This window comes from Passer domesticus, chromosome 18 (genome assembly GCF_036417665.1).
Source record: "Passer domesticus isolate bPasDom1 chromosome 18, bPasDom1.hap1, whole genome shotgun sequence".
Lineage (NCBI taxonomy): Eukaryota > Metazoa > Chordata > Aves > Passeriformes > Passeridae > Passer > Passer domesticus.
The window spans coordinates 2,247,829-2,275,317 of record NC_087491.1 but is presented as its reverse complement, the minus strand read 5'-3'; the positions used below and the strand labels follow the sequence as shown (position 1 = coordinate 2,275,317).

The following is a 27,489-nucleotide window of genomic DNA, read 5'->3' as shown; positions in this document are numbered from 1 at the left end:
GGATCTTGCAAGCCCCCAGGGTGGTGACCATGGCTTTAGTGGGTCCCTCTCTGGCTCTCCCAGGGGATCAGGTCCCACTTTGCTACCAGCCCTGCTTATCCCTGATGGATCAGTGATGGAGGATCCAACTTAGCCCCACTGTGGTCAGGGCTCCCATGGCCCCATCCATCTCCCCACCCACCACTTGCTCCCAGATGAAGAAATAATGCCCCTGTCCCATGGCTGTGTGATGCTGGGGAGTGCTGAGGTCACTTCCCTAAATTCCTCCCATGTCAAACTATGACAGGTCCCCACAGAAGTGCTGTGTCCAGTAAATGGTTTTTATCTCAACTCACATTTTTGTGTCATCAGTTCTCAACTGCATTTCCAGAGCAGGAAGGAGGTCGTAGAAGGGAGGGAGGGAGGGAGGGAGGGAGCAGCATCTGTTTTGGGAGAGTCTTGGGCAGGGGGCACTAAATTCCTAAGCCATCTCAGCAGCTTTTTCTTATGGAAGTAAAATCCCAGACAGGGATTTTTTTTTTCCACAGAAGCAAAGGGCCAAGGAAATGAAGGAATAAAGAAAATTTAAGAGGTAACAATTCTGCTGGGAGCAGATGAGATGGCTGGCCCCATGCCATGCTGTCACCCACCTCTACCTGGCACCTTCCTGCTCAGCCATGGTGGCAGGGGGAGCCACGAGCAGGTGGCAATTCCTTCCAGAGCCAGGCCTGACATCCCTGTCACTCCACAGCATGGCAGCTCGCTCTCAGCATTCCTTGGACAGGCTCAGAGCAGGCTGACAGCCTGCCAGGGCACCACTGACGCTCTAACGGGGCTACCACTGCGAGTGTGTGGGCTGGGGCTGAGCCCAGCCCTGCAGCACGGCTCAGCCATGGGAATCCCTGCGCTGGGAATCAGGCAGCACATGCTGGTCAGCGGGATCCCAGATAGCAGGGCCCATTCAGCATCATGTCTTTTGTGTTTGTGCCAAGGCCTCAGGTCTGTGCCCAGAGAAGGGGCCAGAGACTGGATGCCAGGATTTAGCAGAGCATCCCCTGACTCCATGGGGGAAAACCGTGGGTGGCCTGGGAGCTCTGCAGCAAACAGGGATGACCTGGCATTCCTGCTGGACATGGCTGTTGGTGTGACTGGGTGTCCATGTGGCATCTCTGGGGCCTGTGGCTGTGGAGGCACATCACCACCAAACACCCACTATCCTGCAGCCAGATGGGACATTTGTGCTCTGAAGGGGATGCAGGGGTTGAAAAGCGAACCCTAGAGATGTGAGACTAATCCAGGACAGGGAAAGAGGTTTTGCAAGGGAGTGACCCAAGAATGTGGCTCTGACTGGGAATGGAGGGGGTGCTTTGGCAGTGCATGCCTCAGTCCAAAGCCAGTGGCTGCAGATGAGGTCTGGCAAACCCAGCTCTCAAAGCCACAGCTGCAGAGCAGACAGGGATAAGACACCTCCAGCAGCCACATAACCCACAGGTGAGATTCCCCAGCTGCTCACTCGCAGGGTATGCCATTCCCGTGGGACTGGGGAATAACCAGATCCCAACACAGGCTGCCTGGGGTTGGAAGGGACCTTTCAAGGTCATATAGTCCAATACCCCTGCCATGGCAGAAACACCTGCCACTTACTCAGAGCCCTGTCCAACCTGGCTTTGAACGTTTCCAGGGATGGGACAGCCACAGCTTCTCTGGGCAACCTCTGCCAGGGCCTTTCCACGCTCATAGGGAAACATTTCTTCCCAATATCCCATGTAACCCTTGCCCTCTGGCAGAAGGAAGCCATTGCCCCTTGTCCTGTCACTCCAGGCCCCTGTCCAAGTCCCTCTCCAGCTCCCTGGAGCCGCCTGAGGCCGCGGCAGGGCTCTGAGGCAGGGCTCTGAGGCGCAGCTCGGAGCATGCCCGCCCCGGCCGTGCCTCAGCGCTCCCGCCGCGGGGCCGGGCCTCGGCGCGCAGCCCCGCCCCTCCCCTGGCCCCGCCCCGCCGCCCGCAGCCGCCGCGGCCCCGCGCCCGCCCGCGCCCGCCCGTGCCCGTGCCCGTGCCCGTGGACGTGGACGTGGACGTGGACGATGGTGGCGGCCCGGGGCGCTGCCGCCCGCCGCGGAACGCTGCTGCTGCTGCTCACCGCCCTCGGATCCTTCCGTCTGCGCCTCGCCCGTGCCGGTGAGTACCTCTTCGTTCCCCCCGCTCCCGTGTCCGTGTCCTCTCCCTTCCCCCGCGGATGCTCGTGTCCTCTCCTATGACGAACCCTGGTGCGGCTGCCCTCCCTCTTCTCCCTCATTATCCCCATCCCCACCAGGGATCAGCATCCGTGGGTGTTCGTGTTCTTGGGTGGAGCAAGCTAGGAGGTGTCCCCTCCACAAAGCCCCGCGGGGGTTTCTCACACCCCGCAGCGCTCCCCGGGGACGGGCAGCGCCTCCCCGTCACTCTGCTGCCCGCTGCAGCCGGCAGGGGCCTGGCAGCGGATGGCAGCTGCAGGGCTGGTCCCCAGCAGCTGTTTGAGGGGACTGGAGGAACCCACAGATGTGGATCCTGGAGTGGGGAAGGAGCACACAGTCATGGCAGCGGCCCTCATGAAGCACCTTTATCGGTAGGAAAAAATTACAACAACATCAAAAACCACCGAAACAAAGAAAAAAATAAGGGCGCTGCAGTGACCGAGCCATGGCGGGGAGCCGCCGGGGCTGGGCTGGAGGGAGCCCTGTTTGCCCACCCGCCTCATGGCCCCGGGAGCGGCCGCAGCATCGCCCCGCCACACCAGTGACGGTGACATTTCTGCTCTCCGCCGTGGCAGAAGCAATGGGTGCCCTTCGCACCCTCCCGCGCAGCACCGCCCTGAGCTGCCCTGCTGTCGCTGAAGGGCTGTTTCGGGGCGTTCGGGTTTGATTTGTTTGAGTTTCGGGGTCTGGGTTAGGGCATTCCCCTCCTGGGGCGTCTGGCACTGGGCGTGCTCCGTGTCCCCTCGCTGTGTGCCCGCTGCTGGGGTGGGCATCGCGGGGCTGCGATGGGCACAAGCAGCGGCCCCGGCAGCCAGGCCCCGCTGTGTGGGCTGCCCGCCGGGGAGGTGCCGTGTCCCTGCCTAGGTACGGCCTGTCTCGGGCAGGTGTTTTCCGCCTGGCTGGCGCAGGAGCCGGGAAGGGCCTCCTGGCTCCCAGCATTGTTTGCGGATCCGATATTGTTTCCCTGCTCTGGCTCCCGGCAGGGCAGACGCCGGGCCGGCGGACGCCGGGCACTCAGCCTGCTGTCAGCCAGGGCCCGGTGGCCTCGCCATGCTTCCGCCTGCTCTGAGGGGCAGCGGGAAGCTGCAATAATTTTTAAATCTCCCAGTGAATCAAAACAGCTGTGTGTTTCCACGTCGGAGGGTTGGAGGCGGAGGTGGGGATGCTCCTGCACTCCCCCTCTTCCCACGAGCCAAGGCTGGGGTGGTCCAGCCAGAGGTACTGCTGGCACAGGCTGAGATGGAAGGAAGGAGATGTGGGCGGCTTGGGTGAGCCACCGGTGATCCAGCATAATCTCTGCTCCTCCTGAATTTAGGGGTTAGTGTGGGATCGGCTGGCCTGGCAGGGCTGGTTGGGCTGGGTCCCTTGAGGGTCTGCTGGGGTGGTTGTGTCATGGTGCTGTCAGGGGGTGGTGACAGTTTCCCCTTCCCTTCCCCTCCCTTCCCAGCCCTAGGAGGATGCTGGGGTGAGGTGAGCTGGGATGAGGGGGCCTGGCAGCACATCAGCAGCCTGTTCCAGTGCTGGGATATTGCATACTCTTGGCATATGTGGGGTTGGACTTTCAGTTCAACCGCTTTCTCCTGAGAGAAGCTGGGGATGGTGTCTTTGCACTGTTCCCAACAGCAGCATCCCATTGCCAGGAGTTCAAGGTTGTATGGCATGTGGCAGTGGGGAGCTCCAGATAGGTTTCTCCTGTGGATGGCTGAAGAAAATACCCTTGGGATGCTGGGCAGGTAAAGGAGTCTCTGTCCCAATCCTACCACCTTTCTCTGAGTACAGTGGGGCACAGGAAGCATTGGCTCTTTCTTCTCACTTTATAATTGCCTTTCCTGGGCAGATGGGACCAAGCTTGGCTTTCTCTGGGGGTGGGGCTTTGAGGTGGAGGTGGCAAGCCCAGGAGCAGCTCCTGTTCTGCATACACTGGTGAAACTGGCTCCTGGCAAGGAGGGAGCCAGGGTCCTTCACCATCATACCCATCCTCCTGCCTCTGCAGCTCCATCAAAGCTTCTTCAGATGGGGGTTGGCATCTCCTTCTCCTCCTCACTTTCCTTGGCTGGTGCTGTGACCCTGAGACCCTGCAGCAGATGCCATCTCCTGGGATGCAGTGGCTCAGTAACATCCTCATCTTGCTGTGGGCCTGATCCGAGCTGGAGGAAGGGCAGCAGTGCTTTGGAGGTGCTGCAGGTGGTTTAGGTTTGCTTGCTGCTCATCAGCTGGGCTTTTTTCTCCCACGTGTCTCTATGCATCACACCAGGCTTTGGGCAGAGGGCCTGCCTTGCTTCGTTTTCTGGCTTCATTTTCTGGAACATGAGTGACAGCCATATTTCTCCCCACTTCTTAAGTAACTAGGTTGACAAATTTCATCTATTATTATCATTGTTATTATTGTAAACAACAAAAAATGAAAGTTTTCCAAATGGGATGACAGGCTAGAACCCCATTTTTTCATAATCCTGAACCCCCCTGCCACAGCCATCAGTTCACATCCCAGACATCTGGAGAAGATGCTCAGAAAAATCAGAGTTTTATTTCCAGTCCAAGTGACCCATTTGGCCGCGTTTGACCTGCTGGCTCTGCACTGCTGCTCCTTGTGCTGCTCTGCAGGAATATGGGTGGGAGCACAGCTGCTGGTGTTGATACTGGCTGCCCCTGCTCTGCAGTGGTGCAGGTACTGCTCAAACTTCCCAGCTGGGCATGGCTAAGCAGGAGCCATCCCCTGGGAAGTTCCCAGGCTCAGCCTGTGGTGGTATGGTCCATCTCTGAGCTTTTTCTCCTTGCCTGCTTGTCCATTGCTGCACTGGGGACAGGGTTGGGACACAGCGGGTGCAGTAGCCCCAGGGACCCCCATGCTGACCCCGAAACTGTGGCAGCTCCAAGCCACTCTTGGGAGCAAAACATCGGGACTGGTGCTGCGCCTGTGGTGCTTGCAGAAGCCTGGCTGCCCTGCCGAGTGGAGAGAGTGATCTCAGCCCCACAACATTCTCTGAGTCAGTCTGCAGGTAGCAGCCCCAGCTTTGTCGAGGCACAGGAAAGGTCGTCTGGGTCCCCCCTGGGAGTGGTGGCAGTAGTGGGCAATGGTCCCACTCAGCCACCCCCATCCCTTAAGCCTCCCATGATGGAGTGTCCTCTGCCACACTGGTGCAGACCAAGTGTTTCACCATGCAGCAGCTGGGGTGCTGCCCATGTGGTTTTATTCTTGGAGATAACGTCTCCACCTTGTTATCTGGGGTTACTTGTGCTCAGCTGGTTCCCACTGTAGGAAAGGAGCCCTTGTGGGCGTGAGGTGTTGAGGAGCTGGGATGTGCAGCACAGGCATCTCACAGGGCTCCAAGGAGCTGGTACACATGCCAGGGATATGGGCAGGGCTCCGTCTGCAGGCCTGAGGAGGGGAAATGGGTGGAAAGATGCCTGATAATTCCAATTGCAGAATCAGCATCAAGGAAGAGTTTATGGAAGGGATGGGGTGAAAATCCCTCGTCCCTTAGCTTTGTGGGGACTCACAAATCCATGTGCACCCCAGCAATACCCAGCCAGTGCATGGAGAGCTGGAGCTCAGGGTGGGGAGGCTGGGATTCTGGAGCCAGGGGCCTGCTTGCACTCTGCAGGGTTGGGTCCTTTGGATCTGTCATTTCCTGGCAGCTCTGGAGACTGGTCCCCCACCCCAGGGATCCCTCACTTCCCAGGGAGCCCAAGTCTCCCCACAGCTCAGGGGAAGGTGCATCGATGTTTGCCTGAAATGTCTCTTCTGGGCCATGGGGGCATTAAAGGAGGTAATCGGCTTAGCCCTGCCGGCTGCTTCCGGGGGGGCACAGCGTCAGGGGGTGACACTGTGGTCAGGGCACTGGGGACACGGAGCTTGCTGGTGGATGCTGGAGACCAGAGGAGTGATGGGGCCTATCAGGGGTGACAGTGTGGCAGGGGGAACAGAAGGGGTCACGGGATGGACAGTGTGCTGAGGACAGAGAGGTGTGGTGATGCTGGGGACAGCAGGGGTGATAGCACCCTGGGGACTCCAGGAATGAGAAAGTTAATGGGGGCTGCTGCGGACAAGAGCTATGGGCATGTTGTGGACAGGATGGGTGGTTTGGTGCCCAGGGACAAGAGGGCTGATGGGATGGCCTCTCCCCATGTGCAAGGTGCTGGGTCCCTGGGCACAGGGTACAGAAGCTGCCATCAGTCCCATCCCTGCATTAAATCCATAAACAAACACTGTGCCCTGGTGCTTGGTCCCCACCAAGAGCTCTGGGTCTGGTCCCTGAGGGGGGTAGTGGCTCCCCTGGACTGGCTGGCTCCAAAGCGCTTGGGCCTGGCCCCAGTGCCACTGCCAGCACTGAGGTATCTCCCTCCTGTGCCTGGGCATAACCCAGCACTGGTGCCGCTCCAAATGGCAGCTGCAGGCCTGTAATTAGCCACTTTGTGAGCTAATGAGAATTGCAACAGGAAGAAACTGGCTGTTAAGTGCCTGAGTGAGCTTTGAATTGGAGGAAGGAAACAGCCAGAGCAGGTCCTGGTCCCTGCCTTATCCTGCCTTGGAGCACCGTGGGCTGTAATCACCCATGTTAACCCATGCACACTGTGGCACATGCTGGGGTACGTCCTGCACAGGTAGAGGATGGTAATGCTTTTGAGAGGTATTTGCTGTTTGAGTGGGAACCTATTGCATTAGGTGGGTGACATGAGAGGTGACATGTCAGCTGAGTGCTGTCAGGGACCCTGACTCATCATGCAGGGGATTCCTGGGCTCCTGGCCCCTGTTCCGTTCCTGTAGAAAGGGGACTGTGGTGGGGGTGTGGAAGGTACAGGTCTCCAGTGCACCCATAGCACCCATGGCTGCTCTCTTGTGGATGAGGAGCTGCTGTCCCTTGGGGACTTCATCATCTCGCACCTGTCAGAGAGAGTGAGAGGCCCCTAAATCGGAAGAGAAAGCAGCCTGGTGAGCTGCTGTAACATGACCCATCCTGCAGCCATCATTCTTGGCTTCCTGGCTGGGAAGGAAAGGGTTTCCCTGAGCTGACTCTTCCTATGCAGCATATACCACAAAATCTCTGGGTCCAGCTCCTTTGTCACCGTCTGCAACCCTTTATCAAGAGCCCTTGGATGCTGCATGCACCAGCACCCCTAGGATGCAGCTGTGCATCCATGGACACCCAGTTTCTGTGCTGATGGGGCCTCTCAGTTTCTGAGTTCTGCCCCATGGGCACAATAGCCTTGCAGGTCTTCATCACTGGTGGTGGCTGAATCAGTGCAGGCATACCTGTGGGTGCAGCCCCAGCAGGGTGGGTGCTGCAGCCCCCATGTTTCTGCCCACCTCTGCTCTTGCATGTCTGCCACCATGGCGGGTGCCCACCCGGAATCCCCTTGCCAGCCCTGTTCCAAAGGCTGTTCTTCTGATGGCTGTTCCAGCAGCTGTAAAAGTTGGCCCCTATTGCTCCAGCACTCGTGGGTGAGGAGCTATGTCCCCAGCGTCTGTTTCAGGGTGATGGGCTGGTGGGAGCACCAGGGCTGGTGCCAGGCAATGACTAGACAAAGGGAACTGGACAGACAGACAGAATCCCCACCTTGAAGAATGCCACCTCTGAGCTGCTGGAGGCATCAGCAAAATTTTGCTGGTGCCTCTTTCCCAAAGGCTGAAGGATGTCTCTGGTGGTGGTGTGGGATGGCTTTGGCTTTGCTAAAGACATATTGGCCCTGGTGGGTGCAGTGGTGCTGCTACTCCAGATGGATAGTTCCAGCCCAGTAGTGAGAGTGCGTGGGAGCCTGTGGCTGCTTTCAGATGACCGAGCTGTGGTGGCCCCTGGCCTGGCAGCTCCGTGGGAGCTGAGTTGTGAGGTGGGCTGCCCTCTCCTACCTCCCTGCCATCACACAGAGACAGCTAAGCCAGGGCTGTGGCTCTGCTGCAGCTCACCAGGCAAGTGTGTACCCATGGGGTGCTCTCCTGCTGATGGGTCAGTGCCCAGGAATGCCCTTAGAAGACAGCTGGACTCCACCTCTTCCTTCCAGAGTGCTCAGTGCTTCAGGTGGGTCTGTGGTGCCCATCCCCTGTGATGCCGGCACAGCAAAGGTCCAGCACAGTGCTGTGATGCTCATTGGACTGTTCTGGAGCACCTCAGGGGTGCAGGGAGCAGCCCCTCGTTGGTGCTTGCTGTGCACCATAGCCCTGGCCACCAGCTGCTTCACTTGTGACGTGGTGCAAAACTTGCCCAATAAGAAAGGAAATAAAGAACCCAACCCCAGCCCCACCAGGCTCAGTGCATGTGCAAAGTTCATTGGTATTTACTTGAGAAAAACCTGATAAACAAGACTTAAAGTGGGTGGTTCAGCCTGCAAAGAGCAGCCAGATGCACTGGGATGAGGTGGCATTGGTGGCAGCCCGGGGTCCCCAGCGTGGGTGAGTGTGCATGAAGTGAAGCAAAGCCAGCAGCAGGTTTGGTGGGTAGGCCTGGGGGAATGGCGTATGGCACCTGGTTTGCCTTTTGCTTTTTTTATTTCTTCTCTTTTTTTTATTATTTCTTCTCTTCCTGAATATCTGAAGCCACTTGTGGCTGGAGACCCCCTGGCACAGCAGGGGCACAGGGGAGGATGCAGAGGTGCACATCCTGGGTGCGGCAGCCTCTGCAGGGCTGGAGTTGGGGCTGTCAGCATCCAGGGTTGTTGAGGCTGGGATGCCCGTCCCTGGCTTGATGCCTTCCTCACTGGCCACAGGCAAGGAGAGCCATGTTCTCTACCACCTCCTGGCTCTGCCCAGTCTCTGCTGAGGTCTGGATTTGTGGTTTGCCAGAGCTGTTTCCAACCATCCTGGTGCTGTCTCCTGTTCCTACAGCCCTGCCAATCCAGCTGATTGGTTTGCACAGCACGCAGGCTGCCAGGGCAAGGTACAGGGATTTCTCTGGCCCAGTTAAGGGCTTTGAGTAGAGATGACACAAAATTCCATTCCCTCAGCCTGCTGGAGATTTCCTGGTTCTGCCCCAGCCTGGAATCACAGGAGCAACTTGGGATTTTGGGGTGCTTGTAGATGGTGTCTCCTCGAGAGCAAGGACAGGCTCTGAGGAAACACTGATGGTTGGGAGGCAGTGTGTTTGGGGATGCCGAGGGCTTGGCATCTCCCCACCTCTGCAGGAACCTGACTCAGCTCCTCCTGGCCCTCCCTTTCCCCCTTGGCGTTGAACATGGAGCAGGACAAGGCTCTGGAAGCCCATCATGATGGCCTCAGGGCTGCAGCATGGGCGCCCTCCACACCCTCTGTGCTGCCTGTAGCCCAGGGCTCTGGGCTGGTGGCCCCAAAGCAGCAGCAGCTGGGTGAGGATGGGGGTGGGAGGTGGGACTGGGGGTAGTGGTGAGGATGAGGCCTTTCCATCGTTCCTGGCTGGGGCTGTGTCTGGTGGGACTGTCCCATCAGCGGGACTGTCCCCTCGGTGGGAGCAGGGTGTAGTAGAGGTGTTGCTGTGCAGGCATGGGGAATGCTCCCAGGGGTTCCCTACAGGCGTTCCCTGTCCCCAGCCTGTGGCACAAGGCTGCTGACACTGTTTCTTGGCCATGACAGAAACTTTGCTGGAGATCATCTCTGCCAGCTGGGCCAGACCTCAGCACGCAGCAGCCGAAGCTGGGAGTCAGGACACAAGCCCTGGTGGCCTCAGGGATGGGAGCTGGCGACATGTTGCATCTGCCTGACCAAATTTGCTGAAGCACAAAGAAGCATTTCCGGCTGCTCTCTTACTGGTGGACTAGCACACACCAGTGCTGCTGCAGGACATGGGGCCAGGCTGGTGGCCATGGCTGTGCCACATGCTCTGTCCCCAGCAGGGACGTGATGTGACCAGCATTGCCACACTCCTGGTTTGCGGGTCAGCGCTGCAGAGAGCCTGCTCCACTGTCTCTGGTGGGAGGGGGCTTGGCTGCTGCATTTTCAGGGGCAGGAGCACAGCATGAGCAGCTGCTGGCAGTGGCACTGGGACTGCCTGAGAAGTGGTGCTAGCTGTGTCCAGGAGTGGGGCCCAGTCCCCATCCATCTGCTTCCTAGTGCAAGAGACAGCAGGGCAGGGGGGTGCAGCTGGGTCAGGAAGCCCACCAAGTCGCAGCCACTGGTGGGGTGTCCATCCTGCAGTCACTCTATGTGTCACTTGTGGCTGGTGTGTGTCACCTCTGCTTGGTGTGTGTCACCTGTGGCTGGTGTGTACAGCAGCCAGCCTGGCATTGTTACTGCAGCTGCTGGCAGTCACTGTCGCTGACTCCCTTCAGGAGACACATCCCTGGGCATGGGGCAGTGCAGGTGAGGTGCTGGGGTGCCTCAGCCACCCCTGCTCCTGCCTGCTGCTGGACAGCAGCACTGCCCCTGCCCAGGGAAGCTCTGGACAGGGGGAAGTGAGACCTCGGGGGCTGAGGTCTGGTGGGGGCATCATGCCAGCCTGCCTGCCTGATGCCTGCCCACCAGCCTGCCCTGGGTCTGCTCCAGAGTGCTTCTTCAGAGCCAGGAGCACTTTACGGAGCTGGGAGGTAGCCATGGCCAGTGCCAGCTGGCAGTGGAAGTACTGGGAGAGCAGGCTGCCGGCAGGGCCCTCAGCAGTTCCCACATTATCTGGCTGGAGGAGGAGGATGAGGAAGAAGAGAAGGAATGACCTTGGAGTGGAGCTAACAGAGACCACACCACTGCAGGCCCTGCGGGGGCTGCCGCCCTGCTGGGGCTCTGTCATGGCCTTGCTGTGGTCTTCCCTCAGCCTCAGGCAGCATGCAGAAGCCTGACATGGGAGTGAGACCTGCACCCTGTTCCCCAGACACTCTGATATCCCCCCCAGTTGCCCATGTCCCACCAGGGGCCATGTCCTGCTGCCATAGAGGGGCCAGACCCGGTGGTGCTGGGCAGGCTGCTCTGTGCCCACGTGGCTGTGCAGCCAGTGCCCAGTGGGCTCAGCCCATGCCCAGTGGGCTCTGCCAGCTCCCACTGTTGGCACTGGGGCTGGCAGCTGAGAGGGAGGCTGGGTGTTGGCATTGCCAGGACCGTAAACATTTGCACCAGTGCTTGGCGCTAATTAATTATCCTCTTACGTTCACTTTTATCTCTCTATCTGCAGCAGTGACGCAGCGGGGGCAGTCCCTGCCTCCCTGGCCACACAAATGTCCTCCTCGGGCTTATTTTTGTTTCTTTTTCAACTGTATGTTTTGGCATGAGTATGGAAGAGCTGCTCCATCCAGTCTGTGACTGGCAGTGGCCCTATGACCTGCCTGGGCACCCCCTGTCACAAGCACTCTCCTGGTCCTGAGTGCCACCCTGGGTGCCCAGCACAGCTCTCCCCAGGGTGAGTCCTTGGGGATGGAGCTTTGTGCTCAGCTTTCCCCCATGGGTAACACATCCAGAGGCCTTGCTGCTCACATGACCATGTTTCCTCCTGGGCACAGGTCTTTTCCTGCTTACATGTGTGCTCAGCTCCTGCCCAGCTGCTGTCTGTCTGTACCAGCTGCTGTGTCCCATGCACCTGCTGGCCTTGGGCTGGGGTCCTGCCTGCAGGGAGTCCCTCGGCTCCTCCAGCACTGGCAGCTCAGCCCGGGGTTGAGCTCGGTTTAAGGGTTTACCCCAGCTGTGCTGTTCTGGGCTCCCTGCCCACCTGCACAGGAGTTAAGCACCAGGGCAGGGCAGTGACAGCAATTGGAGCATCCTCCAATGTGGGTGGAACGTGGGTGGAATTGGGACCCACATGCTGTGCCAGCCCAAGTACCCTGCCTCGGGGTGAGTGTTCAGGAGGGGGGGACCCATGGCCAAAGTGTTGGGGAACCCACCTTTGCCTGCTTGAGCACTGGGCAGGTGGCACCAGCCCCCAGGAATGTGTGAGTGTGCAAGGGTGGGGCAGCACTGGGTCAGTATAGTTTGACAGCCTCACAGGGTGGCAGCAGTCAGGGCTGCAGGTGCCCATGTGGCACCTGGAGGGTGGCACACAGAGGGCTCACTCCCCCTCACCTAGCATGGCACTGAGGTGCCCACTCCCACTGCTGGGCTTTGAGGTGGGCTCAGGGAGTGGCAAAGCCCCTGTGGGCTCAATCCACAGGGTGCCCACACAGTGATGCCAGCTCACCAGTCACTGGCTGGTGACACATGGGGAGCTCTGAATTGCAGCCAGTGACAGCTGGGCAAGCACAGCTCATTCTTCAAACAGAGATAACAGCCTTCACTGGGATCCAGCCTGGGTTTTATGTACCCAGTTGCTGGACTCTGGTCAGGGCTCTGCCCCATCACTCCTCACAAGGTGGCTCTGAGGGTCTTGTCGATGTCTGGCTCTGTGGGGTGACTGGGCTGACTCCCTCCACCAGTGATCAGCTTTTGGCAGCACCTGTTTTGGGAGGAATTGTTTCCATGAGCCTGTGGCACAGACAGGGGCCCCTACAGGTGTGTTCCCCACTGCCCCACGGGGCTGTGACATGTCCCCAGCCTGAGGCTGCACAGTGCCACGACCTCCTCCTTCCCCGTTTTTTAAACAGGGAGGCCTTGAGAGTAACCCTGGGGAAGTGAACCCAGGAGCCAAGTCCAATTTCTGTGCTTAGACATCTGATTATTAGTGCCCATTAAGCACTAATTGCCCCCCAGCCACATGGCCAAGCCCCACACCATCTCCAGGGAGCAAACAGTCCAGCAGAAAACCCAGCTCCCATGGGCACAGTGGGCACTTTCCCACACCCCAAGTGCACCCCCTCCAGGCGGCTGTGCCTGCTGTGGGGATCAGCCAGCATTAAAATTGTGGTTGGTGATTCTTGCCAGTGCCAGCCAAGGTGGGGAAGGTGATGACTTCCTCATGGAGTGCAGTGGGGAGTTTCCTGGGCACCGGCTGGAGGTTCTTAGCAGCTGCACCCTCCAGGGAGCAGTTTGATGGTGAAATATGGCCGTGCAAAGGCAGGGGGTTGCATATCCCACTTGTGTGGCTTGGGGGTGATATCTTTCCTGCGCCCTTGCTGGGGAAGCAGAACTTCATGATTCGTGTTCTGCCGGTTCTATGCTGTTCAGGGCTCTCAGCTGGGTACAGGGTGCTGCCCCCCTCGGCCCTGGTGTTCTGCAGGGCTGGGGACGCTCAGGACAGCCCCCACAGTTGTGGTGCCGCTCGCTGTGGAGTGCGCCGGGGCTGTCCCCGGCGTTGCCGTGCCCAGGCACAGGGACGGGCACAGGATGGGCACAGGATGGGCACAGGGACAGGCACAGGGATGGGCACAGGGATGGGCACAGGACGGGCACAGGATGGGCACAGGATGGGCACAGGATGGGCACAGGGACGGGCACAGGGACAGGCACAGGATGGGCACAGGATGGGCACAGGGACGGGCACAGGGACAGGCACAGGGACAGGCACAGGACGGGCACAGGACGGGCACAGGATGGGCACAGGATGGGCACAGGGACGGGCACAGGGACAGGCACAGGATGGGCACAGGACGGGCACAGGATGGGCACAGGATGGGCACAGGGACGGGCACAGGGACAGGCACAGGACGGGCACAGGATGGGCACAGGACGGGCGCAGGACGGGCACAGGACGGGCACAGGACGGGCACAGGGATGGGCACAGGGACAGGCACAAGATGGGCACAGGGATGGGCAGAGGACGGGCACAGGACGGGCACAGGATGGGCACAGGATGGGCACAGGGACGGGCACAGGATGGGCACAGGACGGGCACAGGGACAGGCACAGGACGGGCACAGGACGGGCACAGGATGGGCACAGGACGGGCACAGGGATGGGCACAGGGACAGGCACAGGATGGGCACAGGGACAGGCACAGGGATGGGCACAGGGATGGGCACAGGACGGGCACAGGATGGGCACAGGATGGGCACAGGGACGGGCACAGGATGGGCACAGGGATGGGCACAGGACGGGCACAGGATGGGCACAGGATGGGCACAGGATGGGCACAGGGACGGGCACAGGGACAGGCACAGGATGGGCACAGGATGGGCACAGGGACGGGCACAGGGACAGGCACAGGGACAGGCACAGGACGGGCACAGGACGGGCACAGGATGGGCACAGGATGGGCACAGGGACGGGCACAGGGACAGGCACAGGATGGGCACAGGACGGGCACAGGATGGGCACAGGATGGGCACAGGGACGGGCACAGGGACAGGCACAGGACGGGCACAGGATGGGCACAGGACGGGCGCAGGACGGGCACAGGACGGGCACAGGACGGGCACAGGGATGGGCACAGGGACAGGCACAAGATGGGCACAGGGATGGGCAGAGGACGGGCACAGGACGGGCACAGGATGGGCACAGGATGGGCACAGGGACGGGCACAGGATGGGCACAGGACGGGCACAGGGACAGGCACAGGACGGGCACAGGACGGGCACAGGATGGGCACAGGACGGGCACAGGGATGGGCACAGGGACAGGCACAGGATGGGCACAGGACGGGCACAGGACGGGCACAGGGATGGGCACAGGATGGGCACAGGGACAGGCACAGGATGGGCACAGGACGGGCACAGGGATGGGCACAGGGACAGGCACAGGATGGGCACAGGACGGGCACAGGACGGGCACAGGGATGGGCACAGGGACAGGCACAGGACGGGCAGAGGACGGGCACAGGATGGGCACAGGGACAGGCACAGGGACAGGCACAGGATGGGCACAGGACGGGCACAGGACGGGCACAGGATGGGCACAGGGACGGGCACAGGACGGGCACAGGATGGGCACAGGATGGGCACAGGGACGGGCACAGGATGGGCACAGGACGGGCACAGGGACAGGCACAGGACGGGCACAGGACGGGCACAGGATGGGCACAGGACGGGCACAGGGATGGGCACAGGGACAGGCACAGGATGGGCACAGGACGGGCACAGGACGGGCACAGGGATGGGCACAGGATGGGCACAGGGACAGGCACAGGATGGGCACAGGACGGGCACAGGGATGGGCACAGGGACAGGCACAGGATGGGCACAGGACGGGCACAGGACGGGCACAGGGATGGGCACAGGGACAGGCACAGGACGGGCAGAGGACGGGCACAGGATGGGCACAGGACGGGCACAGGACGGGCACAGGATGGGCACAGGGACGGGCACAGGATGGGCACAGGACGGGCACAGGACGGGCACAGGATGGGCACAGGACGGGCACAGGACGGGCAGGTGGCCGCTGCGTTGCTGGTGCCAGTGTGGGCGGCGAGGGCTGGCAGGGACTGCGCAGGGCGCGTGGGCCGGTGCTGGGAGCCTGCTCCTGCTGTGATTCATTGCCAGCCTGGCCCTGCTCCCAGTGCAGCCCCACAGTCCTGCTCCCTGCCCGCTGCTGCCTGCGGGAACGCTGCGAGCGTGGCCGTGCACGGCAGGGTGAGGGCCAGAGTAGGGCAGCTGTGTGCCACACCCCAGCCAGCTGTGCAGCCCCAGCCAGCTGTGCAGCCCCAGCCAGCTCTTCCTCCCACGCAGTTGTGCCCAGCCTGGGTGCTGGGTGCACTGAAGGGCACCTGGTTCCACACTGCCACCAGCTTGTGAGGGAAAGACACTTGAGCTGGGGCAGGACCAGCAGTGTCACCATCAAAGTCAGGACCCCAATGTGCCCCCAACAGCTCCCTGCCACAGGTGGTACCTGAGTTCTGGCCCTTTGTGTCACAGTTCCTGTCTCCAGCTCTGCACATGGTTTGCCACCATCACCTGGCCCAGGACTCAGCTTTGTGTAGGGCACGGGTACCTTGTGTCCCCCCAGGGAGGGCCACCTCGTGGGGTGAAGACCCAGCCATGATGACATTGCCATGGCACAATGGGTTGCTGAGGCTGGAGCCTGGGGGACTCATGCCTATACCCAGGGAGAGGAGACTCCGTGGGGCTGACATGGGCATGAGATGCTCCATGAAACTGCGAATGACGTTTGGTATGCGGTTCAGTGCCAGGGAGGGCTGGCTCCCACTGCTTCCTGCAGGGAATGCCGAAGGGATGGGAGCCTAAGTGCTGGTACCAGCACTGTCACACCCCCCTGAGGCTTTGGGGATGTTGGTACTTTCGATTTGACAGTCACCACACCAGCATCAGTCTGTGCTAGTTGGATTTCATCTCCCCATGCAGGGCAGGCAGTGGCAGGAGATCCTGGTGCTGCAGCACTCCCACTTGTGTCCCACAGGATGGTGGCACCCTGGGGCTGGGAACCCTTGTGGGGTATGAGGACTGCATGCTCATCACTGCAACTGCCTTGTGCATAGTCTCAGACTACCTCAAGTTGGAAGGGACCCATGAAAATCACTGAGTCCAACTCCTCAGTAATTAAGCTCGTGGTTAATTCCAGGTGGTAATGGCTTTGTGGAGGCAAAGCGGGGCCTTGGGGCAGCTGTGGTGAAGCCCATTGATAGCCAGGAGCTGCGGCAGGAGCAGCCATGGGCAGCCCAGGGCAGCTGGGTCCCACTCCAAAAATCCGTGAACAGACCTGGGGGTGTGTTTGACCCCTGTCCTTCTCCTGAGCTGTTTTGTTCTGTCCCCACAGCAGCATCGTGTCCCCGGAGCCTGGACTGTGCCCTGCAGCGCCGGGAGTTCTGCCCGCCGGGGTCGGGTGCCTGTGGGCCCTGCCTGCCCCCCTTCCAGGAGGACGACCGCGGGCGTTGTGTCCAGAAGCAGCTCTCACCCAGTGGTAGGTGCACCCACCCTCCACCCCTCTGCTGCACCTCTGGGAGGTTCTGTGCCTCAGGACAGCCCCCACCCCAGCAGTACCCCATCCTTTTCCTTCTTTCCATGGCAGCTGTATCTCTGTGGGGACAGCTACTCTTCTCCCTCTCACCCCCCTCACCTCAGCTGGGGGGGTGGTTTTGGGCTGGCAACCCCATCCTGCTCTACATGCATCCCGCTCTGGTGATTTGCCCTATCAGCACTGTGGGGAGCCTAGGACCTCCAAGGATAGGCAGCTTCTGGGGATCTCCAGGGTCTGCCTGGCTGTTCCAGGGTTCAGGCTTTGCAGGAGCAGGGGAGCTGCCTTCAGCACACAGAGCAGTCACTTATGTTGCCCATGGCCTCACCCATCCCAGGGCTGAGCTGGTGCCAGTGGGATTTCAGTGCCTGATTGCCTTTGGTTTGAGATGTTGGCCTGGTTCAGGAGTGCTGTTTCCTCCTTGGATGATGCCCAGCATCCATGCTGGGAGTGCTGGAGTCAGCTGTGACTGGCAGGACCACTCCTGCACTGCATGCCAGGGCACCAGGGCCATGCTGGGTGTTATTCCTGGCTCCGTCCCCAAGGGATGTAAGGCACTGTGGCAGCCCGGGTGCAGCAGCCCATGGTCACCCATTGCACTGCTACTGCAATACTTGAAGGGTGCTCCCAGTGCAGCTTTTGCTCCTGTGCCCCTGGTTCAGCTGCAGACAGTGCTGGGAGCCAGGCACAGGCATTTTTTAGCGTGACAGTAAAGTCCTCATGCAGCTTGGAAAGCTGTGGCAGAGCTATTTCTGTGCCCCCTTATGGGCTCATCTCACAGGTGAGTTAAGACCATAATTATGGCTCCACACAATTATTTATTGCTATAAAGTGGAGTGGCCTCTGTGGCTGGGGACAACCACGGCTGGCCACACCCTCAGGCTGTTCCTGGTAGGTTCTGCTGGCGACTGCCTGGGTGCGAGCTACTCTGGAGCATCTCTGAGTCACCTCCTGGTGCAGAATGTATTGGTATCTCCCCCAGCCCACCCTTCTCTACCTGCTCTTCATTCCTGCTGCCCCCAAAAGCCTCCTGCTAAGGGGTTCCCAACTCCTGGGGAGCTTCTAAAACCATGCAGGGTGGCTTGTCCTATGCCAGGCAGGATGGACAAGCACTGGGCATTGAACCAGGGAAGCAGCTCCCCCAGCATCTGAACTCCATGCAGACATGGAGAGGTCCTCTGAGTTTTAGGAGATTGCTCTGTGTTGTTGAGCATGTTCAGGGTCCTGTTGGAGTGCAGTTGGAGATATCCTTCACCCATGGCTCAGCCCAGGTGGGCACATGAAAGGTGTCAGAACCCAGCATGCCTTCAGTGCCATTCCTCCTAGCAGGAGAATTACCCTGTAAATCAGAGGGGAGACCACCAAAGCAGGACCCTTTGGCTGAAATGAGAGGGATGGCTGGGGGGATAAGAGGGGATGGCACAGGAATAGTGTCTAGACTTGGTGTTTGACAGCAATCAGTGCCCCTGCCATGGGCTCTTCACCCACTGGCATTGAATGGCTTTAGCAGTTTTTTATAGTTCATTTTTTAATGTGAAGTCTTGAGAGTAAATTCCCTTCTCACAAGGGCTGCACATGCACTGGCATCTCCATAGCAACTCAGCTCCTTTCTGAAGGATGTGGCCACAGTTGCATCCTTACACAGAGAGATGCAGGACCATGGTGCCGTCCTCTAAGAACCCACCATGGAAGAATGGTGACACCAAAGTCTCTCCCAGTCCCATCCTGTTGTCCCAAGCAATGCCACTAGCTTGTGGCAGCAAAAGTGTGGGGACTGTGTTAAATAAAAAAGGGGGATCCCCTCCCAAATTCTCTGTTTTAGCATTCTGAGGATGCCCAGTTCCTCTTGGCAGGGGGGCAACATTTCTTTTTCCAAGGGGGCTTTCTTTCTCATCCTGCCTGTACCTTTGTCTGGTAACAGCACTGGAGAGGGCTGTGAAGATGAAGAGAGGCTGTGATAGCTGCATTAGGGGGAGATGCAGCACAAACAGGGGGCCGCTGTAGCCCAAAAATGCTTAAGCCTTTAAAGGGGATACCCATGCAGCCCTTTTGCTATGTAGGCAGATCCTTTAAAGGGTTACACATCCTTGAGCCACTTGTGACTCTGGTGACGCCAATCCTGGGATCCTGACACTGTGCCATCCCCACAGCTCCTGGCAGGAGCCAGGGATCCTCTCCCAAAAGCAGCTTTTTGAGGTGAAAAGCACCATTTGGGGTCTCAGGAGGGCATGTGAGTGTTCCTGCCATTATGTGTAGGGCTGTCAGCATAGCTGGCACAGCATCAGCACAGAGGTGAGATGGGATGCATGGAATCTGGGTACACTGGGTACACTGCATCCCACGGCTGGCTGGCTGCACCTGGCTGCTGCTGTCTTGCACAGGGCTTTGAGCCCCCCAAAATCCCACGTGCTCCATGGTGCTGCATGTGTCTGTGCTGTGATGTGCTTTGAGATAGTAGGTCTTATCCCTGCTTCTGCTTGACCAGCATGGAGCCCCACTGGGCTGCAGGAAGCACTTTGGGAAAAGGGGGAAAAGGGGCCTCAGCTCACAGACATGGGTGTTCCTCCTTCCCTGCTCGCTGTGCTGCCAGCATCAAAGAGGACATCAGCCATCCTGGGGCAGGACTATAGAAATTAGTGGATTTATAAGAATTTTGTGCCCTCCTGTGGACACTGTCAGTTACAGGTTTCCTCAGCCCAGGGCAGAAGCCTCATGTGTCTCTCCTTGGTCCCTGTTTCCCCAAACTGTCAGGGTAGGTGTGTGTCCCAGGGTTGAGCCCTGAGGAGGTGGAAGCCCTGAGGAGAGGCTGGGGCAGAGCAGAGGGGCTGGGGGTCTGTGTGCCAGCCTGGCCATGCGATCCTGCTGCAGCACTGGTGGCAACTACCATGAGGGGGCACCCGTAGGCTGCACAAGCCGTGCCTGCACCCCTGAGTGCCCCTTTACGTGTCCTGTGTGCCCTGTCCCGGTCCTGTCCCTGCCCTGCATGCCCTGTGTGCCCTCCCTGGACACTGTTCCTCCCCAGCATCTCTGCTTCTGCTCTTGGGGCAGTCAGGCAGGAACTGGGGCTCACCCCAGCCCCTTATTCCCTGGAGCACCTCAGGGCCAGCATCTCGCACACCCACAGTGCCTGGAGGACGCAGCCCTCAGTGCGCTCAAATGTGGAGTGGAAACTGTGGCATCACTGGGGGATGCCACACAGAATGGGAGGTGGGCAGCTTTTAGCCACTTGAAGAGAATTTGGTGATAAAGCTGGTTAGTGCAGGTAAGTGGCACAACCCAGGTGCTGCAGCGACGCCGGGACCCCCAACCGCTGCCTCAGTTTCCAATGTGCCACACTCCCACAGAGTGGGACACTGAGGGACCTGGCAGCTGCTCTGGGTGCTTTTTCAATTTTATTTTCCTTTTTCCAGCCTCATCACCTCCAACACCAGCACAGCCTGGTGGTGGCACACATGAGATGGACAGGGTTGTCTCCTATGAAGACAGACCTTTCCCAGAGTGCAGAGGAGAGGTAGACCCAAATATCCCCATCCCAGGCATTAGGATGTCCCCTGACACAGGGCTATCCCAATCCTAGGCACCAGGATGTCCCCCTAAGGCACAGGGCTGTCACACTGGGTCCCATGCTAACTCCCTTGCCCGTTGGGAGGCCTTGGCCCCGTGCTGGCATCTTGTCACCATGGCACTCACCTATTTGGCACAGCACTGGCACAGCCCCAACCTGGCACCACTTGACCATGATGCTGCTCTGGGATGCAAATAACAGGGTGCAAAGAGCCAGGGGAACCCAGGGCTCTAGCCAAGGGTAGGAGGCTGGGGGCAGTTTGGGAACACCGGGGCATGGAGGATGTAGGGACACTGACTTTTGGTGCTTTTGTTTAAAGCAAGAGTGTCCCCCTTTTAAGTTGTTTTTTGGCTCATGTGGCTCTGAGTCATGGGGCAGCAAGGTGGCAGTTGTGCACAGCTCCAGAGGGAATCAGGGTTTATTTCCAAGCACTGGATGTGAGGACAGATTCCGGAGATGTAATTCTTATAACCTTGAATTATCTGTCAGTATCACCTTGCCTTAGTATGTCTAGATTTAGGCTCCAGGGCTTCTCTGAGGGGACAGTCTGAATGTGGGCAAAGGAAGCAGGGATAGGATGGGGATTGAGAAGGTGTCAGGGATGTCTACTGCCTTTGAAGTTGGGTTTAATCCTGTTAAAAGCAGTGGTGAGTGTCAGAGCTGAACTCTGCTTGATGAGCCTCAGAAGAGCGACTTCACTCTTGCTGCAGTGCTGTCACCTCAGGCCAGAGTGGGAGTCCTGCCTGTGCCTGATGCTGCAAGAGCCCCCTGAGGGGCAGATGTCCCTGGTGGGCACTGTTCTGGGGCATGGGCTTGGACAGCTACCTGTGAGATGCTACTGGCACCAGCCTCTGGAGGTACATCCCTCACTGATGGAGCTCTCAAAGGAGCTGCATCCCACCAGGTGCTGGGCAGGAACCAACCCCTCTACTGGAGCAAGGGCTCCCATGCTCTGCTGAACAGCCAAACTGAGCCCATGCTCCAGCCACTCTGGTCTATAAAGGACAACTTGGGGTGAAAACCAGTGTTTGGAGTGAAATTAGGTGTCCCCTGACTGTAACTCACTGTGCTGAAGCTACCCCTCACCCCTGAGGTAGCCATGCAGCTGGGGAGTGTCTGTCCTGGTCCAGCTCCCATCCCTCCCTGCTCGGAGCTGCTGTGTGACCCCAGGGGCAGGGACACAGGGCAGGTCCTGCACACTAGGTGCTGGCACCCTGCCCTCTCTCACAGAGTCTGCAGGACCTGCTGCCTCTGGCATGGGAGCAGATGCTGTTGCTCCTGATCCTCCAGCATTTGTGGGGTGAAAATCCCACCGAACGCAGCAAGGACACCCATGGGTCCCAGGGCACAGCTTTTGGAGAACAGCACCTGAAGGGCAGATCAGATGCCCCAGACTGATGTCTCAGACTGAACACCACCCGTGTTTGCTGGAGCTGGGACAGGAGCCCCTTCTTGGGGGTACTGGTCCGGCCCTGGGGGTGGGCACACACCTGCAGCCCACAGTGCCCATCTCACACCTCTTCTCCCGCAGGACGGACCTCTGTTCCCAGCTTGGAGGCAGAAATTGATTTTCTCGCAGATGTCCTGGCCAGGCAGGAGGCTCCTCGCCACCACCCACTAGAGGATGGCAGACCCAAGAGTAAGTGCTCATCCCTGTTCCCAGCGGTGCCAGGGACCCCATGGCAGCCAGACCCTGCACCCCAGGAAGGTTTGCCCTCTGGAGCTGCCTGGGCACCACTCACCACTGCTGTCTTCTCCCACAGCCACGCTGGTGCCCAACGGTGGCAGACAGCGTGTGGCCAGTGGGCTGAGAGAGGGGCATCTGCATCTGCAGCAGGGTCCTGCCGGCACCATGGCAGCCACCACCCTTGCTACCACTGCCACGGTCCAGAAGTACCCAGTGGAGGCATCCCCCATCCCTGAAAATGACAACATGGTGCTCGGTGAGACCCTGGGACTCAGAGGAAGGGGTTTCAGACCCTCACCAGGAAAACATGGGCTGGTGTCACCATGCTGCCAGCTCACCTGCTGTCCCTTGCTGTCCTCTCCACCTGTGCAGGGCTGATCGTGGTGTGCACAGTGGCTGGGATCTCCGCGCTGATTGTGGCGGCCGTCTGCTGGTACAGGTGAGCTGGGGCTGCTGATGGTCCCCCAGTGACCCAGGGCAGTGTATTCCCATGCTTCCTGGGCGTGAGGGGTTGGAAGAGCGGCAGTAGTCCTCCCGAGGTGTCCGTCAGCTGGCTGGGGCAGGAGGACAGTAGTGAGACACCTCCATGCCAGATGCAGGCTCCTGGGAGCAGGTGGCACCTGGTGCATCACTGTGGCACTGGGTGCTGACACTGCCAGCACATTGGTGCCCTGTGCCCAGGCCCCTTGGGATGGAGATGGCTATGCCGGTCATGGTTGCCATCACAGGGAACAGGGCTGACCCTCCAAGGGTCACTGGCTCCTGAATGGAGTCGTCTGCTCCCCACATCCTCTCGGATGAACTAGAGAAGTCATTGTGCCCACAGTGGGCACTGGTGAGGCACCTCAAATCCTGGGTTCAGTTTTGGGCCCCTCATGGCAGGAAAGACATTGAGGGGCAAGAGCATGTCCAAAGAAGGGGATGGAACTGGTGAAGGGTGTGGAGCACAAATCTTATGAGGAGCAGCTGAGTGAGCTGGGAGGGCTCAGCCTGGAGAAAAGGAGGCTCAGGGGGACAATTGTGCTCTGCACAACTCCCTGACAGGAGGGGGCAGCCAGGCTCAGCCGCTGCTCCCAGGGAACAAGGGACAGGATGTGAGGAAATGCCCTCAAGCTGTCTCAGGGGAGATTTAGCTTGGATATTAGGGAAGTTTAATATAAAGGGTGGTCAGGCATCAGGCATTAGGAAGGGCTGCCCAGGGAGGTGTTGGAGTCACCCTGAAAGTGTTGAAAAAACATGTGGATGTGGCACCTGGGGACGTGGTTTAGTTGTGGGCTTCGGCAGTGCTGGGTTAATGGTTGGGCTTGATCTTAGAAAACTTTTCCAACCTTAGTGATTCCCTGATTCCAATGCCCCTCCCTGGTAGGCTGCAGAAGGAGGTCAGGCTGGCACAGAAAGCAGACTACTCAGCCCAGCGGGTAGCCAGCCCCCTGCCTTACGACAAGATCTCGGTAAGGGCCCATATCCCTTATCCCATATCCCCTGTGGGTGTTTGGCACTCGGGCCTCAGTGCTCTGCTGGAGGGATTCCCACACGGCAGAGGCCCTCCACCACCCACCAAAGCCCAGTCTCCACTGCTGTTCCTGCTCTCTCCGCAGCCTGGGGACAAGACGCTGGCTCAGAGTGCCCAAATGTACCACTACCAGCACCAAAAGCAGCAGATGCTCTCCCTGGAGAAGTAAGCAGCCTGGTAGCAGACAGCATGTCCTGCCATTAACTGGGATGGTCCTAATCATCCCACTGGGCTTCACCTCCTCTCTACATCTTCCTCCCCCAGGCATAAAGAGGAGCCCAAGCTGCCGGACTCAGCATCATCTGATGAGGAGAATGAGGATGGAGACTTCACCGTGTATGAGTGCCCTGGGCTGGCTCCGGTACGTGGGCACAGGAGAGCCAGGGGTCCCTGTGCATGTGGGGGTGTCCAACATGTGCCTGGGACGTGCACTTCTGTGTGAGGAGCCTTTTCCACACGTTCTTCATCAAACTTTGAGGTGGTCCAGCCTCTGCCCCTCTGCTCCCCCCATGTCCCTAGCCAGCTCCCACTGAAGCTCTCCAGTGGGCAGGACTACATGTCCTGGCACAAGACTTTCCTTAGGAGCAGATAACCAGAGCAGCCCTTGGCACACCTGACCCACCATCCCTTTGGCTGCGGGTACCGGGGCTGGGGGGGCTCGTCCTTGTGGTGTCCCAGCGCCTGGAGTGCAGGCATGTGACCCCTCACAGCCAGAGAGGGTGTGCTTGGCTAGCAGGGGACTTCGGGGAAGGGCAGCTCATCACAGCCCTGGGTACAAAGAGCACAAAGGGACGAAGAGGAGCCTTTTACATGGTAATAGCTGCGGAGTGCAGCCATCAGGGCCCAGATCGAGGGTCATCAGTGGGTCTTTACAGGCCCATTAAAGAGCACTTGATCGCAGGCAGGCAGTCTGGGCAGAGCACCCCATTTTTGCCAGCCGTGCTGAGGGGCCCATCCTGGGGTCCCCAGTCTGAGCGAGAAACTGTTCCTGCCAGCCAGGCTGGTCCCCAGCCCAGCTGTGGGGTCCCATCCCACCCAAGGCCTTGGATTTTACACATCACCCCACCTCATTCCCTCCTGCCAGGGAGGCAGCTCTTTTCCAGGGTGATGGCAGTCCTGGTGTTTGTCATCCATTGCAGCCCACTCGGTCGCCCCCTTCCCCTCCTCCCTCCTCCCTGCCGGGCTGGGGTTCAGACCCAAACCCCTTGGGGTGGGGCAGCTGAATCCCAACCTACTTTCTGACCTCCTGCCTTTTCTTTCCCCCATCCCTCTCCCACCGCCACGGCAGACTGGAGAAATGGAAGTGAGAAACCCGCTGTTTGACGACTCCTCCTTACACCCCTCGAACCCCAAGTCGCACCAGTAACCACCCCGAGCTTGCTACAGACTGTGCCCGCGGCCGTGCCCAGCGGGGTGGCCGTGCTGGAGCAGCACCCACAGCTGGGCCGAGGGACGCTGCCAGACTGTTCCACGCCTGCCCAATAAACACCCACTAACAGCTATGGGGGGGGGATCGCCCCCGTTTCCAGCGTCCTTGTCCTCTTTGCTGCTGTGATCGCGTCCCTGCATTGCCCTTTGCTCACAGCTCTCGCGGGCGCAGGGGGCGGCTGCTTTGGCACAGAAAATGGTAGGGGAAGGAGCGGGGGGCTGCGGCACTGTCCCTTTCTAGTTGGCTTTGAGGAGGGGGCTGCTGCGCTAGCTGAAGCTAGGCTCATGCATAGCAGCTGGGAAGGAGCCAGAGAGAGGGGCAGAAAGCAGGAGAGGGCCAGGAGGGCTGGGCATGCTCATGCCTGGCATCAGGGCTGCCAGCCTGCCCAGAGCCCCTCTGCCAGGGATGGGGCCTTTTCCTGGAGCAGGTGGCATCACTAAGGGCTTCAGTGCCCATTCTGCCTCCTGCACCCCAGCCTGGGCAGCTCCTGGCAGCAGGATGGTGCTCTGGGAGCCAATGGCAGGAGCAGGAGCACCTCAAGCAGGCACTGGCATCACTCTCCAGGTTGCTCCTTCAGATGCTGCCCTGTGCTCTGACCCTTTAAGAGTGCTGGGCTTCAGGACAGTGCCAGTGCCACTGTGGTCTGGGAGCCCAAATCAGTCTGTGCTGGCAGAGGATGGGCTCTCTCTTACCACAGGCCCCAGTGGGGTACAAGCTCAGAAAAAGTGTTCAAGGTTTTGTTTTTAAGCTTATGTGGCTATGGGGGAGGAAGGAACAGGACTGGAGAGAGCTGGGTGGCTTGGGATGGGTAGCCAAGGCATGGGGGCTTTACTGTGCTGCTTGAAACCCCACAGAGCCCATGCCCTGGCAGCATCCATGTGGAGCCTGGCACTGTGCATTCTCTGAGCATCCCTCTGTGGCAGGTGACAGTCTCCAGTGCTCCATCCTAGGCACCTTTCAGGCCTCAGACACTCCCTGCACCCCTTTGTTGCCCGCATCCACCCTCACCAACATGTTCTTGCTTGGAGCCCAGTGCTGCTCCTCAAACCCTCCGGGTGCATAGGCCATGAACCCCTCCAGTGGAAGGCCCAGAACAGAGTTTGGATTACTTTGCACAGGTGTGGCTTCATGTCCAGACCCTGTTGTGGACTGTCACGGTCACAGGTCACCAGTTATGCTCACTGGAGCCATTGCACAATCAGACAGGCATGGGCAGGGCAGGCAGCAGTGGCAGGGATGTGCTGGTGGCATGGGACCGTCCCTGTCCCTGGTGGGGTGGCTGATAGAGGCCGTCACGGCACAGATTCTGTCCCCATGTCCTGCGCTCCCCCTCCCTGGGCTGCTGCCACTCTTCCCACACCTCTCATTGTTGTTGTATGAATTGTAGTTCTTTTAAAAGGAGATTTTATTAAACGACCATGTTTGAGACCCATGCGAGTGTGTGGTGTGGGGCCCGAGGTTTGGGGGGCTCCTCTTGACAGCGGGGTGGGACAAGGGGACAAGAAGGGAGGATGCTGTGGGTCCCCAAACCTTCCCCAGGGAACAGTGAGCAGCCATCCTGCTTCTGCAGCTGGAGGAGTGTTCAAAACCTTCCCAAGGGTTTTCCCAGGCACATAAAGAACCGGGGATAATTTTCTTGTATCTCAGTATTTGCCAGGTTTCTCCAGCGAAAGGTCGGATGGGAGCCCCCGCACCCAGCTCTGCAGCACCCACCACCCACCCCCCCTCCGCCCCTTGCCCCCTGGGCCCTTAGCACCTCGGGGATGACAGATAAGGGCTATCAAGTCCCAGCATTGTGTGCAGCCCAGTTCCTTTGATCACGCCAGCCCCCCCATCAGGCTGATACCATCTCTCCAGGTTTCAGCAGCCCGAGGTGGGTGCTGACTCACCGCCAAAGCACCCACCCAGGATGCTTCTCTTACGGGAGTCTCCAGCTGCACCCACGGGCAATGCACACTCCAAATAACCCAAGATGCCCCCAGGGCTCAGTCCTGGGAAAACCCAGCCTGGAACCCACTCCTCTCTGCCGAGGTCCCCAGATTTGTCCGTCCTTTGCTCCCACAACGCAGCAATCTCTCTTGGAGCACATCCAGACATTTTGGAAAGCTCTAACTCATAGTAAAACTTGACTCTTCTGCTGGGAAGACCCCTTGCTCCAGGCATGGAGGAGGCCACAGGAGCCCTGTGTGCCCTGGGAATCCCTGTCCCTACCACACATCCAGGCATGGAAGAGTCATTTGTCCAGGGACAAGGGCCCCTGATGCAGACATCCAAGGCTTTCAGCCTCCACCTCACTTCCCCCAGCTGTAGCACAAACAGGTGAGCCCACTGGTGTGTTCAGGCACTGTGGTGGTGTGGGTGAGACCCACATTATAGCCCAGGGCCTTTGTAATAAGGGGACAGAACTGGACCAAAACACCCTC

At 59.3% G+C, this 27,489-nt stretch overlaps 1 protein-coding gene across 3 annotated transcripts; it reads left to right on the top strand.

Moving 5' to 3' along the window:
• Nucleotides 1–1,959: 1,959 nt before the first annotated feature.
• Nucleotides 1,960–26,498, top strand: NPDC1 (neural proliferation, differentiation and control 1). Of its 3 annotated transcripts, XM_064393434.1 has the most exons (9): nucleotides 1,963–2,154; nucleotides 16,675–16,818; nucleotides 21,969–22,076; nucleotides 22,201–22,380; nucleotides 22,497–22,563; nucleotides 23,491–23,575; nucleotides 23,723–23,802; nucleotides 23,902–23,998; nucleotides 24,926–26,498. In XM_064393434.1, the coding sequence occupies exons 1-9, from the start codon at nucleotides 2,061–2,063 to the stop codon at nucleotides 25,001–25,003; spliced, it is 933 nt and encodes a 310-aa protein (XP_064249504.1). In that variant the 5' UTR covers nucleotides 1,963–2,060; the 3' UTR covers nucleotides 25,004–26,498. The 3 variants fall into 3 exon arrangements, with proteins under 3 accessions (XP_064249502.1, XP_064249501.1, XP_064249504.1); XM_064393432.1 differs by having other exon boundaries at nucleotides 1,960–2,154; nucleotides 16,678–16,818; nucleotides 23,491–23,802; XM_064393431.1 differs by having other exon boundaries at nucleotides 1,961–2,154; nucleotides 23,491–23,802.
• The last annotated feature ends 991 nt before the right edge of the window (nucleotides 26,499–27,489 follow it).

Coding starts and splice junctions, on each gene's coding strand:
- NPDC1 (XM_064393431.1), top strand. CDS start 2,061: ATGGTGGCGGCCCGGGGCGCTGCCGCCCGCCGCGGAACGCTGCTGCTG. Junction 2,155..16,674: donor TCTGCGCCTCGCCCGTGCCG/GTGAGTACCTCT, acceptor CTGTCCCCACAG/CAGCATCGTGTCCCCGGAGC. Junction 23,803..23,901: donor CAGATGCTCTCCCTGGAGAA/GTAAGCAGCCTG, acceptor TTCCTCCCCCAG/GCATAAAGAGGAGCCCAAGC.